This window comes from Cydia fagiglandana, chromosome 10 (genome assembly GCF_963556715.1).
Source record: "Cydia fagiglandana chromosome 10, ilCydFagi1.1, whole genome shotgun sequence".
In the NCBI taxonomy this organism is placed as follows: domain Eukaryota; kingdom Metazoa; phylum Arthropoda; class Insecta; order Lepidoptera; family Tortricidae; genus Cydia; species Cydia fagiglandana.
This window is the reverse complement of record NC_085941.1, coordinates 3,986,513-4,002,730: the sequence shown is the minus strand read 5'-3', so window position 1 is coordinate 4,002,730 and position 16,218 is coordinate 3,986,513. Positions and strand designations below refer to the sequence as shown.

Sequence of the window (16,218 nt, the reverse complement as noted above, 5' to 3'; positions counted from 1 at the left end):
TAGTTGAGTTGTAGACCTCCTCTATTCTGAAAAAAATCCATAAACTGACTCGACAAAAAAAAACTATTTGATCATCGAACCTGTTCACAGATTTTCTTGAGAATCGGTTGAGAATTGCAACCTGTAGAGGAGAACATCCGCACATAAGAAAGCATTTTTGCCCAAGCTGAAACGTAGATCTTCTAAAAGCTCGGTCAAAAATTACCTAGTGTACCTACTTTTATAAAATACGACGTTGTCTGCATGATAGATTTATATATCCATGCCAAATTGCAGCTTTATAGCACTAACAATCACGGTTCACGGAGCTCGGAGCAAAGCCGTGGCGGGCATGGCGAAACTAGAGGTTCCTAGTTAACTACGGAACCCTAAAAACAATATATGTACAAAATCATAATTTATGCGCTATGGATTTATTTGTAACTATAAATAATTGATTAGGCATAACATTATTAATTAAAATCTGATGTTCTATTTACAATTTAAATTAACATTATGTAGAAACCTAACCATTAAGCAGATAATTATAGTTCAATGAACACATTAATTACATACGCGTTTGTTATTTGGAATCAGAGGCTAGTAAATATACAAGACGAACAACCTCCGTGGCAACATCGCGTTCCTGGCGTGCTGTTTACTATTTTTCCATTTCAGTTTTATGTACGTCTAAATCTGTCTCGTTCTTCTTTTGTGCCTTCGAAGCGTGTTGAATAGAAAAGTCGAACTTAACTTGCCTGGCCGCTGTCATAAGGTAAAAACATATAATTAAACCATAATAAAACAGCGACGCGTTCAGTACTAGTAGTGCAGCTGCGGTTAGAAATGGAATGTTACCATACATTTCATTCGATAGCATGATGTTACGTGACGTAAGCGTTTGCGTTAAGTGTCATTTTGTATGGGATTTTGAGCTTGGCATGCTGTTTTAAAATTCCACACAAAAATAGACATAACGCAAACGCAAACGTACGTACGCTATATCGAAAGAAATTTACACTAGGGGTTCAGAACCTTTTAATAACTCCACAAAACCGGTTTTCATTCTTTCAGTGCAAAAACTTCGGAAGTTTTCAAAAGTTCCATTCAATTTACAGTTGTTGGCGTACCGCTTGATTTTATTTTGCTTCTGAAAAACTCCCGGCGGATTAAATAGCAGTTTCCGATTTCTGAAGAAGTCATACACTCGCCCGTTGGCGTTGGTTTTCAAATGAAAAGCAAGTAAAAATTACTGAATGGAAAACGTAAATACTGAGGGTAGGGACCCAATAAGGTCTATAGACATTTGATCCTAAGAACAAATCTTATTGATTGATACCAATGATTTGATAATGATTTGACGAAAACAATAGTCGTTCCTCTCGTGAAAAACAAAACCGGTGACATTGCCGATAGCTCCAACTATAGGCCCATCTCGTTAGCGACCATAGTAGCTAAGGTACTGGACAGTTTGCTTGATAGAATACTCACGAAGCATGTTAAGTTGCACGACGCACAATTTGGCTTCAAAACTGGCTTGTCCACGGAGTCCGCGGTGTTGTGTCTCAAGCAAACTGTGCAGTACTACACTGATAGGAAGACGCCAGTGTATGCGTGCTTCCTAGACTTATCAAAAGCTTTCGATTTGGTTGCCTACGACGTTCTGTGGAGCAAGTTAGAGTACGAGACTGACCTGCCTGGTGATGTTATTGACATGTTTAAGTACTGGTACAATAACCAAACGAATTTCGTCAGGTGGGCGGACTCGCGCTCGGACTTGTACCGGTTGGAATGCGGAGTAAGGCAGGGGGGGCTGACGTCACCAAAATTATTTAATTTATATATGAACACTCTAATCGTTGAGCTCAGCAGAACCAAAATCGGATGTTCTATTGATGGAACATGTGTCAATAATATCAGTTACGCGGACGATATGGTGCTGCTGAGTCCATCGATTGGCGCTCTCAGGAAACTAATCGGTGTGTGCGAGGACTACGCGGGGGCCCATGGACTCAGGTACAACTCGAAAAAGAGCGAGCTGTTAGTGTTTAATCCGCGCGGTAGCAAAGTTGACACAGTGCCGCCCGCTACGCTAGGCGGAACGCAACTAACGCGAGTGTCAAAGTTCAAATACCTGGGTCACTGGGTCACTGATGATCTTTCGGACAACATTGACGTGGAAAGGGAGCGTCGGGCATTGACGGTCCGGAGCAACATGTTGGCGCGCAGGTTTACGAGGTGTAGTACAGAAGTAAAGACCACGCTCTTTAGAGCTTTCTGTCAGTCATTCTATACCTGTAGCCTGTGGGTCAACTATACGCAGCGGACCATCAATGCCCTCCAAGTTCAATATAATAATGCGTTCAGGATGCTGTTGGGATTGCCGCGCTACTGTAGTGCGTCAGCCATGTTCGCAGAGGCGCGCACGGATGGTTTTCACGCCATTATGCGTAAACGGGTCGCCTCGATGGCGCGGGCCAGCTCCAATAGCATCCTCAACGCATTAGCAAACCGTTTAGACTGTCCACTCACTAAAGTGCTTATCGCCCTACATGTCAGGCCCCGGATTGCATAACTTAGTTTGTTTAGTTTAAGTTAATATTCTATATTATTTTTATTTTCAAAATTTCAAAATTATTGATCTAGACATATATTAATTGACATTACATTATATTAATTGACATTACATAATTTAAATTTACATTTGTTTTTATTATTTTTATTTTTATTTATTTTATTTTATTTTATTTAATTATAATGTCTAAATGTGAATTTTGAATTTTTGAATTTTAATCATTTAAATTTAATTTTATTATGACTTAAGTGTTAATTTAATTTAAGGGATTGGTGATAATTAATTATTTATTTTTAGTTATTTTTGTAATTATTATGTATATGGACTGTTTGTCTGAAATAAACGTTACATTACATTACATTACATTACATTAAGTAGAAAAGTGCCCAATCTCCCTGCACCACACGAACTAATGAGAATGAAGAGAATGAAAGAAATAAAAGAAAGGTGATTAAAAGAAAATACGATTACTTTTTATAACTCCTTATATTAATATAGTAGAAAACAATATTTCAGGAGAAATAATACATTTTACATAGAGATCATGCTTCAAAGAAATCACAGATTCAAAGAAATATCATAATTATTTCTAATCATTATTTCTATTGACTAGTTTGCCTTACAGACGTAATGACAAATAAAATATTTTTATTACATTACTTAAAATACAACTGACTAAACTATTATTTTCATTATATTTACATTTAGGCCAACCTATCATTGTAAGAAATGCTATTTATATCTATTATAATAGTAGTTATTTCAGTTAAATATACATATATGCCAAATACTTTGAAAATATAAACATACAATCACATTGGCTACAATTGTGAAGAATATATAGATAGTTATATAATTGTATGCTTCTCATCAAATTTAGAAATAATAATTATCTAAACAAGACTTTCTGGTTTTAGTTAACTTCTCAAAATCTAACGTCAAACTCTCTGGCACACTTACTTTAATTACGATTTGCATTACTGTAAAAGTAAGTAAGTACAGTCAACTGTAAAAATATGGGTGTAGCCAACTTATCCAAAAATATGTCCCATATATAGTTCTTATTTCGCTGACATAAGAGCAGGACATACTTTTGAGATGATTTGTGCACCCATATTTTTACAGTTGACTGTACCTACTTGTGTTGGAATTCAGTAAGGGTTGCTGGAGAGATGCTCTACAGTCTACAGTAACTCTAACTACATTTGGTTTTTACTCCCAAATTACAGAGATACAATTCTTTTGAAGTAAGTACAAATTAAGACCCAATTGTTGAGGTTGAGGTTGCCAGAGAGCATGAGGTAAAATCTATCATAATATATACTTGGTCAAGCAGATCTTGTCAGTAGAAAAAGGCGGCAAATTTTAAAGATGTACGCGCGAAGGGATATCGTCTCATAGTAAATTTGTATTTCTTTTTCTACTGACAAGATTTGCTTGACCATCTATATGTTTACATGCTAAACATCAAAATATTATTAAGGCCCTTATCAAACACCACTATAACATAAATACGTTCAGTTATAAACTTAGGCAACAATATTTAAAAACTTTACCTAAATAGGTACCAAGACTCAAAACTCCTCGTCTTCGTGAAAAAAAATAATTTAATTGGACTTCATATAACTGTAAGTACCTATTTTTATGACAGTTAAAATATGGGATATACATATTTTGGTAAAAAAATATCCTAAAACATTTAATTAAAAAAAAAACACAGTCCTGGTAACTTTCTGTGCAAAGATGCCAGTAACGCTCGCGGTATTCCCAAGTTGAACAGCTATGAACAATAGGGGTCATTAACCTTATGTAAGATTACCAATATATACATATTATACCTACGACGATAATGATTTTGGAAAAAAAATCATTTCGAAGTTTTAACTTTGGATTGACGAATCAATTATTATCTTAGCGCAAGTCTTAATAGGCGCTTAATAATGAGTATATATAAACTCGTCAAAACTGGTTTCCTTTAGAGAACCATAGCCAAACCCCTACAAGGATCGTGTTTGAGATTTCTAACAATACGGGTAACAGCCTCCCTGGGGGTTCCGGTACCTGCCTCGTTTAGTTCCCAAGGCTTTTATGGGTTTTTAATGCTCATTGCTGGATAGTCATTATTTGGGAGTAAAAAAAGTAAAAGCATTTCATCTTTATTCCTAATAGCCCGAAATGCCAGAAATATATAAAGCAGTATAGTATAAATGTTTTGATGTTAGTCAGAAATATGCAATTAAATGACGAAAATATATTTGAGCCATTCATGTATTTCGAAATTTAGTCTTAATAATAAAAAAGATTCCAAGAAAATTCAAATGATATAAAGCAAGTTTCCATTTTGTTAATAAAGAGTTTCGATCCTTTTACAAACATATGAGAAGTTGCTGTAATCATTCCATGTGGAAATTTTGCATTTTTGGAATTTTACCAGGGCACATAATTCCCTAATCTAGATATTATGGAACTATTCCATAATGTAGCGTGTAGAGGAAAAGGCCAAGTCTTGTATTAATGCATGTTCACGTAGGGCGTAGATGTGCCCGTTACTTGGCTGGAGCACTGCTTCTGCGCCTGACCCGCTTTAGGCACCAATACTAGCTGTTCAAGGTCACCCTGCGTTAAGAAAAAACATATATGGAATATTATATAATTAAAAACCTCCATTTTGCCGTAGCGAACCTAAGAGTGACATTCCATTTCCAACTGCAGCTGCAATACTGTTCATTTTACTATGGAAACGCGTCGCTGTCATTGTCAATTTCCATAGTAAAATGAACAGTATTGCAGCTGCAGTTGGAAATGGAATGTCACTTTAATTGAAGCGATGTTTACAAAAACAACATAACTGACTACACTGGTTGATACCTGAAACGATTAACAATTTTCTTATAAAAGTGTCAACCGCTCTAAGCAGTTATGTTGTTTTTGTAAACATCCCTTCAATTTATCTTAATATGGAGTGTGATATTATTTAGGAGATACAAGTTACAATACACTGTTAGTTTTTAAGTTACAAGAGTTAACGTTCGTAACCGAAATTCGTGGAATTCACCATATTTTCAAAATTAAACGCCAAGCTCTTAACCAAACTGCAATTTAAAATCCACAAATGATAGAACACAAAACGGGAAAATGAAACTCGAAAAACAAACGAGTCTCGCGCGTGCCGAAAAATTTACGAGCGGCCAAATATTTGCCGAGCGACTTTTGCGAGCATTATTAAGGACTATTTTTTGCACAATATTAGCTACAAATGGAGGGAAGGCAGCCTGGCCGTTAGAATTGAGGGATTATGAATTGGGCCATTTAATTGCTTTATTCCATTTTGCAATAAATGACGGTGAGCTAGTTTTTTATGGTAATAGTGACAAAAATTTAAAAAAAACCGGGCAAGTACGAGTCGGACTCGCGCACGAAGGGTTCCGTACCATAAAGCAAAAAAAAAACGGAAAAAATGCAAAAAGAAAACGGTCACCCATCCAAGTACTGACCACGCCCGACGTTGCTTAACTTTGGTCAAAAATCACGTTTGCTGTATGGGAGCCCCACTTAAATCTTTATTTTATTCTGTTTTTAGTATTTGTTGTTATAGCGGCAACAGAAATGGGTCAAACAGATCACTGTGTTACGTTCTTTCCTGTAGACATACACACTAGCGTGTTCGCACGAACTGTACATTTTTCTCTCCTGTGGGCACTAGTTAACAGCTTGTGGGCATGTAAGTAATGATTTTATCATAGTTCTGTAAATAAAAGCAGGACCTTTTTACGTGGGTAAGGGTTAAATAAGAAAATTAACCTTTATAGCCCTTAACTCTTGTGTATGTCTACAGGAAAGAACGTAACACAGTGATCTGTTTGACCCAAATACATCATCTGTGAAAATTTCAACTGTCTAGCTATCACGGTTCGTGAGATACAGCCTGGTGACAGACAGACGGATAGACGGACGGACGGACGGACGGACAGCGAAGTCTTAGTAATAGGGTCCCGTTTTACCCTTTGGGTACGGAACCCTAAAAACCAAATATTTGAAGTAATTATCTACTAAAAAGCAAGGCACCCTCAGTTGGAATGTATTCAATACTCAATAGGCTTAATAGTAATAATTTTGACGTTAACATTATTCGGCAAATGTTTATTAACCTATAGCATTATTATTATAAAAATAATAATTTAACGTTTGCTTAGATTATGTAAACAGTTTTGAAAAAGTTAACTTTTTTTTTCGAAAAATACATGACTTTCGGTTCACTCCGCAAACACTGTAAGCGATCTTAAAGGGTCGTATATATCGAAACCGTATATATGATTCGGGCCCCGCATTTGACCACCAAGAAAAGAAAATGTAAGCAAGACGCGGCAAAAAAGTTCACTGAAAAGCTTCTGATGTTGCGTCGTATCTATTGAAATACCCATGAATGAAGCATATTTTTAGCAAACAGATTTATGCAATGTCACAGCCGAGCGTTGCTCTTTTACGGTAAAACAGCGTATCTTATCTCACATTTCCAATATAGATACGCTCTTTTACCGTAAGAGGGCAGACTGCGACCTCGTTAAAATGGTCTGTATCATGATCGGATTATCCTTATCGCTAATGCCGCTACAGTTTAGGAAAACCAAGCACGGTACGCTAATGAATTTAAAGAAAAACATAGTATACAGTCGCCTTTAGACATTATATCCACCTAGGTGTTGGGTGCGAGAATAATTTTGTGTATAACTTTGTTTGTAGCAAAAAATTTACCAAACTATCAATAAGCTCTAAATGTGTTTTTGGCCAGTGTAAAACGTTCCCGCCCCCAAAACCTCGGGGTATGGATATGTCGGAACGACTTAAACATATGTCTTGATAATAGATACTTTGTGCATATATTTGTGAATAATTTTGGTCGCTCCAACACAAAAATGTGGGTACAATAGAACAAAGTATAAAAGAACAACAAAAGGGGCATTCCACTAAAATATCTACTTTTTCGGGAACGCGACGCGTATGGCTCTACCTTATTAACCTGCTGAAATCTGTATTACTTAACTATATACCGTTGATTTTAAAGGTTATATTTAGTTAGTTAAAAACTAGCAACACTGCCCCAACAACACAAAAACAACAAGCAAGTAAGAAAACAGCCAATAATAAGATTGGCGTCCCTCGGAGTGTTCAGCGCGTCTTTCTCGAGAACTTCGGTCTGGAGCCAAGAACAACCACACAACAACAACATGCAAGGTTTACTCGCAGAAAACAGATAGCCAATAACTTATTATTATATTTTTGTTGTTGGGGTGTTATTGGGGAGTCCCTCGGAGTGTTTAGCACGTCTTTCTCAAGAACGTCGTCGGTGCTGAGCCAACAGCAAAAACACGCGAGGTTTACTCACAGAAAACAGATGGCCAATAATTGGCGTCCCTCGGAGTGTCCAGCGCGCCTTTCTCGAGAACGTCGGTCTGGAGCCAAAAACAACAACACAACAACAAAATGCAAGGTTTACTCACAGAAAACAGATAGCCAATAATCAGATCTGCGTCCCTTGGAGTGTCCAGTGCATCTTTTTCAAGAACGTCGGTGCGGAGCCAGCGGCAGTCCACGTAGGCGCGCACCGTGTTGTCATCATGGACACTGGAAACAATGACTCATTACAATCAGTTAGAAAATACTCTAGGTTTCTTAAGAAGAATCATGCATAGGTAGTCACTCACTCTACTAGTCATTGAGTCTAGGCTTAAGACCGCAAAAATTCAAGCCCGATCTACTAATTACTTAATATAAGTATGGCTATATTTTCAAAGAGCGTTTGTGACAAAATATTTTCGCCGTTGAATCGTTAGTATACGATCTTGGTGCGAGTATGTAAGATTATTTTTATTCAGAGCCCAGTGTGTCCCACTGCTGGGCAAAAACCTCCCCTCTCTTTTTTCACTTATCTGTTTTGTGCTATATCTGGCCTGCCTTTCAAAAAGGAGTCCTAGTTATCCCGTATGTAAGACAACATGTTAAAAAGTATTATGAATTCTTACATTCCACCCAAAAATATCCTCGTAATGTAAAGCGTCTATATCTATTTCAGCACTGACAAATTGAAGGGATCAAACAAATTGTATCGATTTTAGATATCGAGGAGCATCCAGCGGTTGTCAGCATAAATCTTGTACCTTTGTCAAAAGGACGTATCTTTCGACCTCTGCCCTTTGCTCGAAAATCTTACACGAATTTAGGCGCTATATTTTGTCTTACTATTGCTAATAGTATCTACATTCATAGCTGGTTAAAGATATGGAATAATTTAAAAGTCACGAGTCTAATTTCACGATTTCTTATTCTAAATCACGCAAAGTACCTAAGTCAAAACCACTTCGGTCTGAAATTATAAAACAGAGGGGCTACCGCCAAAACCGAAATTCGCAAATTGCGGGGATCTTTCTCTTTTACTCCAATGAAGGCGTAATTAGAGCGACAGAGAAAAATGCCCGCAATTTGCAAACTTCGATTTTCGCGGTTATAGCCCTGAATCAAATAGACAGTAGATAGGTCAGACACGTGATCAATACAAAAAATATGACTAACGCCCAGATTGTTTTTTATATTTATTTGCCAAATATGGCGTGACAGACTGAACTCATTTTGCCTTGACTTTTGGGAATAATACATTTATGACACTGCTTTTGTCGATGGACGGAGCGTTGAACCAAAAAATGTGAAATCATTGAATTTAATCAAATTCACTGTATGTAAAAAAGTAAAATAATTGACATTCTTAATTCCACGTTGAAAGTTAATTTAAAATTCTTTCCGAACGTAAATTATACCCAAAAACCCTCTTGTATGTTAATTAAAAACGTTAATGAATATACGTTAATAAAACGCTTGAAACAGTTAATATCGTTGTCAATTTCCCGCGTGGCCTAGGTGAAATTTAATTAGACTCTTATCAACCTACTTGGATTAAATCCTAATTAAGATAGACGTTTAATCTGTTTTGCGATTCATTAAAATGATATAATTAAGACGGTAGCCGGAAAAAAAGCGTTGCGGAGATGAATGGCGGCCATTTTGATGTTAAATAGTGGGCGCCATTACTGTGGTCGTTAGTTTTTAATGGCGGATTTTGTACGGGAAATGGCCATTAAGGGGTAATGTTATAGAGTGTTAAATGTTAGGTTTAGAATTATATCATCATCATCATCATTTTAGTCTCTAGTCCCCACTGAGCCTCTCTTCGTGTACATACCACTTATCCCGGTCCTGGGCTAGTCTCATCCAGAAGTACCCGCAATTTGTACGCTGAGTGGGGGTCCTATTTAACGTCTATGTCTCTATATTAATTTGTAATTTAAGTTGTTGGTTTGACGTAAATAAATGTATTTTCTTTCTTTCTTTCAATTTTTCGAATGTCATCTACCCAACGAGCCACCGAGCGTCAGGCGCTTCTTTTACCCGAAAGCGGCCACCAATCCGTCAAAATTTTGGTTCACCAGCCATCACTCTGCCTAACAGAATTATATTTATTTATTTATTTATTTATTTATTTTAAACTTTATTGCACAGTAAAAAATATACAGTGACAAAAGGCGGACTTAATGCTACACGGCATTCTCTACCAGTCAACCTTTAGGCCAAACAGAGAAGCATAGTTGGTGCGGGGTATGTAAAAACACTAAAACTTGATGCTTAAAATTAATAGGTACAAATATAAATGTAATACGAAGATAAAATAAATATATATACAACAACGATATATACGTATATGTATACAATAATGATATATATAATATATATATATATACATATATATACCTGCTCCTAATTTACTATGATTTAATTATGAGACTTTTCAAAAAGATACTTGCGCAGCTTGCGCTTGAACGTTAACTTAGTATCGGCTTGTCGTATGCTGAGAGGCAAATCATTCCAGAGACGGATGGCTTGCACGGTGAATGATTTGGACATAGCACTAGAACGGTGATGCGGGACAGCTAAAACAAGTTTACGAGCAGTGCGAAGTTCGCATCCGGGTCGGGCAGTTACAAATTTAAATTCAGATCTCAAGTAATCTGGCGCCACTGGGTCAAATAGAATGGAGAACAGGGTGCATAAACTTTTGAGACTTCTGCGCTCACGAATACGAAGCCAGTTGAGTTTATGGCGAAAGGCGGATACGTGGTCATATTTCCGGAGGCCATAAATGAACCGAATACAGTTGTTCTGTAGTCGGTCGAGCTTGTCCAGTAATTCTTGCGTCACATTAGTGCAGCACACATCACAATAATCAATGACAGGTAACACCAGTGCTTGAATAAGGAGAGTTTTGGTAGAAATCGGTAGAAAATGTTTAAACCTATATAGCGAGCGCAAGGTATACGTAACTCTACGACACACATCGGACACTTGGGGTTCCCAGGTCAGGCCACAGTCAAACAGCAATCCTAAGTTTTTAACTTTGGTGGAAAAAGGGATGACAATATTTTCGAAGAGAATCGGTGCAACATACGTGAAGTCCTTATTTAATACCAGACGCGGATTCCCGATAATGATAGCCTGACACTTGGAGGGATTCACAGCAATTCCGAAGTCTTTGGACCAAGATGAGATGCGGTTGAGGTCATCATTCAATCTCGAGATAGCCTCATCCACGTCCTCAAGCCTCGATTGGGTGTAAAGTTGTAGGTCATCAGCATATAAATGGTAGGAGCACTTAATTTTGGTTGTAATCAAGTTAATAAAAACGGAAAAAAGCAAGGGAGAAAGTATACCACCCTGAGGAACGCCCGAAGTTAGGTCGCACCAGTCGGAAAGCGACTGATCAGCTCGGACGGCCTGGCGGCGTATATAACTTACCTACAATTATATTTTACCCGCGACATTGCGTTCTTTCAAGTTGCACTCCCAACACTCTCATGCTAAACTATCTTGATTTTAGTTTATATATTCAGATGTTTTATCTTTATTTTTGTTATTTGTACACTTTATCTCGTACATAAAACGTAATATTACGTGCTTCCGTCACTTTAGTAGGTTAGTACGTTTACGTCCTCCATAATTTTGTTTATTTTCTCAATAACAGGCCTGGCTTTGTTCGAGAATATTATTATTTGTCCTATATTAACAAGGTTAATGTGTGTTGTTTGTAATAGTGATATTAATGTCACAAAAGCAATTATCGACATGGTATTGGTAAATTCAAACATGGCGCAAATTGAATGTTGACGTGATGTTACTGTGCCTTTACTAGTCTTAATAATGTGTTTAATTTGAATCAATTAATATTCGATTTAAAGTGTAAATTTCCTATTAAAATTCAATCGAACCGGACCAAAATTGTGTACTGGTTTAGCTTTCATTATCCTCGTAAGGCCCAACGTGCATTACAATGTACACTGTTTCAATCTAATTTGAACCTTTCCAAAACTACAGAAAGTTCCATTTCTTTTGTTTCATTGTTTTCTAAAACAAACGAAAGTCACCCTATCTACTGTACAACAAGGTTCGAATTAAAAATGGGGGAACTTTGTGTGGTGGGGCTTACGAGATTATACACTTTATGGCTCATCTACACGATGGGCCAACGCCAGCCACTCCAAGGGACGCAGGCGTACGGTAGAATGAGATAGCAATATCACTTGCTCCCTCTAACGCATAAATGCTTCCCTTGGAGTGGCCGGCGCTGGCCCATCATGTAGAGGAGCCATTGCGTGTAAGGTCGACCAACACACGAAACACTCAACTTGGTCAATCACAGTAACTTTCATCCTACGCATAAGCCCTCAATCTCAAGCCTATACAATTTGTTCCCAGTCGTTCGAGAAAACGCTACCGCAGCTACCCTGGAAAATTAAGGAGGTACTCTACCGTAGCCACAGATACTGTCAACTAGACGGAGAATATAACGTAAATGCTTGCAATACGGCCATATGGGCAGGCGTGGCTCCGCGATTTCGTCGCTTTGCTACAGGTAGCTAAAAGTACATCCGTTCGACCCCAATTTTGGGGTTTGCCATAAGCCGCGCGTGCGCTGTCGCCACCTAGCGTCATTTACTTGCGTTTCGTAATTGTAGTTACATACCAGCTTTTGCCCCCATCTTCGTCTGCGTGGAATTAGTGACAGCAGCCAAAGTAGGTATAGCGCCTGGATAATGCCAATAGCAATCATTCAATTCGCGCATTGCTTAGCTACTTCAATTATTAGGCAATTTATTAATTCTTTCAATTCCTAACCCCCTTTGCACTCTCTTCAGAGACGATTTCCGACATAAAAACTATCCTATGTCCGTCCTTGACTCAAACTATCTCTATACCAAATTTCAACTAAATCGGTTCCGCTGCTTAAGAGTGCTATTACAATTTGGGGTTGAGCGAGTTTAGGTATTTTACGCGCTGCGGCAGGCCGTGCGAGCTCAGTATTCCGATCCCTTCTACTACACTCGCACTACAATGATGGATTAAACATTCTTGATCCTTCGCGAAGCATATTGAAATCAACCATAACAACACTAACTGTACTTAACTTATAAAGTCCTAAAACCGTTATTTGGTAAGTACGAAAATACTAAATGCAGTGCAAATGTACATAGGGGCTGTTCATAAATTACGTCATCTATTTTTGACCCCCCCATCCCTCAAATCATCCAAAAATCATGCTTCGGATGACTCTGTTTCCTCCTACGTCATGCTACCATCATCCGATGTCCAGACCCCCCCCTCCTCCCATTTGAAACGACGTAATTTATGAATAGCCCCATACTCGTACTTATGAACGTATATTACTCGAAAGAAATTATAGGTACTCGCTTATTTACAAGAAACAAGTTACAAGAAACTGAAGATACACAGGGTCTGATGATGGAGCTGGAAGGTGGCCACGGGTACCAGTCTATCATGTAACTAAACCACTTCGTGTTTGGGCTCGTTTGATTCGTCTCAACAAGATCTTTGACACTGAAGATACACAGGGTCTGATCATGGAGCTGGAAGGAGGCCACGGGTACCAGTCTCTCATGTAACTAAACAATTTCGTGTTTGGGCTCGTTTGATTCGTCTCAACAAGATCTTTGACACAAGACAGTACTCAGGGTCTGATGATGGAGCTGGAAGGTGGTCACCATTACCAATCAACCATACAACTAAACCACATCGTGTTTAGGCTCGTTTTATTCATCTCAACAAGATCTTTGACACAAGGTGATACTCAGAGGCTGATGATGGAGCTGGAAGTTGGTTACCGGTACCAATCAACCATGCAACTAAACCACTTCATGTTTAGGCTCGTTTGACTAGTCTCAACAAGATCTTTGACACTAGGTGATACTCAGAGTCTGATGATGGAGCCGGAAGGTGGTCACCGGTACCAATCAACCGTGCAACTAAACCACTTCATGTTTAGGCTCGTTTGATTAGTCTCAACAAGATCTTTGACACTAGGTGATACTCAGAGTCTGATGATGGAGCTGGAAGGTGGTCACCGGTACCAATCAACCATGCAACTAAACCACTTCGTGTTTAGGCTCGTTTGATTCGTCTCAACAAGATCTTTGACACTAGGTGATAAACCAAACACGAAGCCCAAACACGAAGTGGTTCAGTTATGTGATAGACTGGTACCCGTCGCCACCTTCGAGCTCCATCATCAGACCCTGAGTAGTATCTTGTGTCAAAGATCTTGTTGCGACGAATCAAACGAGCCCAAACACGAAGTGGTTCAGTTACATGGTAGACTGGTACCAGTGACCACCTTCCGGCTCCATCATCAGACCCTGAGTACTATCTTGTGTCAAAGATCTTGTTGAGATGAATAAAACGAGCCTAAACACAAAGTGGTTTAGTTGCATGGTTGATTGGTACCGGTGACCACCTTCCGGCTCCATCATCAGACCCTGAGTACTATCTTGAGTCAAATAAATACATATAGAATGTCAGGTCGTTTCAAATATTTTTAATCCTGTCCGGTAGTTTATTAAACTGTACCATTATAAATTATAATACTATAAAAACAGTGCTAGGATCAAAGTCTCTCATTGCGGTTTACACGCACACAGTATAGCGTTTTACACGGCGCCCGCCGCACACAATGATAAAAAACCTCGTCGTCGCCGTTGAAAATGTGCGGAGCCGACCGACACACGTCCTACCTGTACAAGCTCTGCCGCGGCACTGAGCTGGCGAGCGCGCGTCATCGGTAATATAGAGTAGTTTTCAAAAAATTGCCAAAAAATTATAGTAGAATTTCATAAACACTAATGTATACCAACAGTATAAGCAAACGTTGCAGATTGCTTGAGTATGAAAATGACTTCGATATTAAGTAGATTTTCGTAGAAATTGACACTTGTTTCGGAGAGAAAATTGAGTTCGTTTTACTTTGATTTTCTCTTTCTCAAAGGTATGTAGGAAAAATATCGTTTGATATGCCTAAAGTACAGGGTATTAGTAATACAAAATAGCCAGGTTTAGCAGAGTAAACTTCTCAACATTTCCAAATAAGAGCTTGCCGTTCAGTGCTTCACGGGGTTTTTCGGAAACGACCATCAGAAAAAAATTCATTACTAATTTAATAAGTCCTTTTTCTAATATTTACAACGATATTTAAAAAGATAAGAAGACGCTTTTACTGGAACAAGTACTCATTGTTTCTAATAATGAGCACAAAGTCCTGAATTTCGTCGACTAGTATCATCAATTTTGCATTAATTCGACTTTTCTTGTAAGAGCGCTCTTAAGCGTGAGAGACAGACAGACAGACACACTTTAGCCTTTATAATATATAACATTAATAATTAATAATATGGATAGGTACGTATTACATTACTGACTAGGAATTCAATAAAAATAAAAACTAATTAAGAGAGACAAATACTTAGCGATAAAAACTGTGTGAAATAGCTGGCTCGCAGCAATGTAGGTACCCTACATTCTAACTTTTTGGAGTACCTGTGTGTGCAGCGATCGCGTTTGTATTTTGGCTAATGTGGAATCTACTTCATGTAATCTATGACCGCAGTACTGGCTCAACACTTTCGCACCCTTAACATTTATCATTCCTCTCGCGCACATTAGTCAGACTCGTAACCCTTTTTTTCAATTGCCGAGCGGTAATTTTTCTACCTTGTTAATGTTTAATTTGGTCTGTATTTTATTTACTCAGCAGTATTGTTGTCTTGAAGGCTTTTTTACAGAATAGCCATTTTAAATATAATATCACTTTGAAATGCTGGACTGATCAATATCTAGAACTCATCCCGATACTTTATGATGGTATGTACGGTCAACAGTAATAGTTGCTCAGCGGTCGAAGTGTTCAAAATGATCTTGACGCGACTTTATTGTTGAGAGAATAAGAGCGCGTCAAGGTAATTTTGAACACCTCGCCCGCTTAGCAACTTCTGCTGCTGACTGTACTACGCATTAGTGAAAGAACCGATGATTCTTTTTATTCATATTTTTACGGATTTAAGTCAATGTCTAATTACCTGATTAGAGTGATTAGATAAGCTCGTATGTAAAAATATTTGAATATTTTTACCCCTTGGCTTTAATAGAAGTGGACTTACCACGGAAGTCATATGGTATGGTATGGCACGGCCAGGGATATATGGTACCATACTCTGTCTCATTTGTCTCTATTCTGTGCAGTTCTCTCTTTCTCTCTCTATTGCCTGATAGCAATATGG

At 38.1% G+C, this 16,218-nt stretch overlaps 1 protein-coding gene across 1 annotated transcript in view; it reads right to left on the bottom strand.

Moving 5' to 3' along the window:
• Positions 1-3,046: 3,046 nt before the first annotated feature.
• The window catches only part of LOC134668161 (uncharacterized), a 101,537-nt gene continuing 88,365 nt past the window's right edge, over positions 3,047-16,218 (bottom strand). The window contains exons 8-9 of the mRNA XM_063525679.1: positions 8,053-8,176; positions 3,047-5,170 (exon numbers count right to left, since the gene is read on the bottom strand). Of these exons, the coding sequence (XP_063381749.1) occupies positions 5,066-5,170; positions 8,053-8,176 (229 nt within the window). The 3' untranslated portion in view covers positions 3,047-5,065. The remainder of the gene's footprint in view (positions 5,171-8,052; positions 8,177-16,218) is intronic.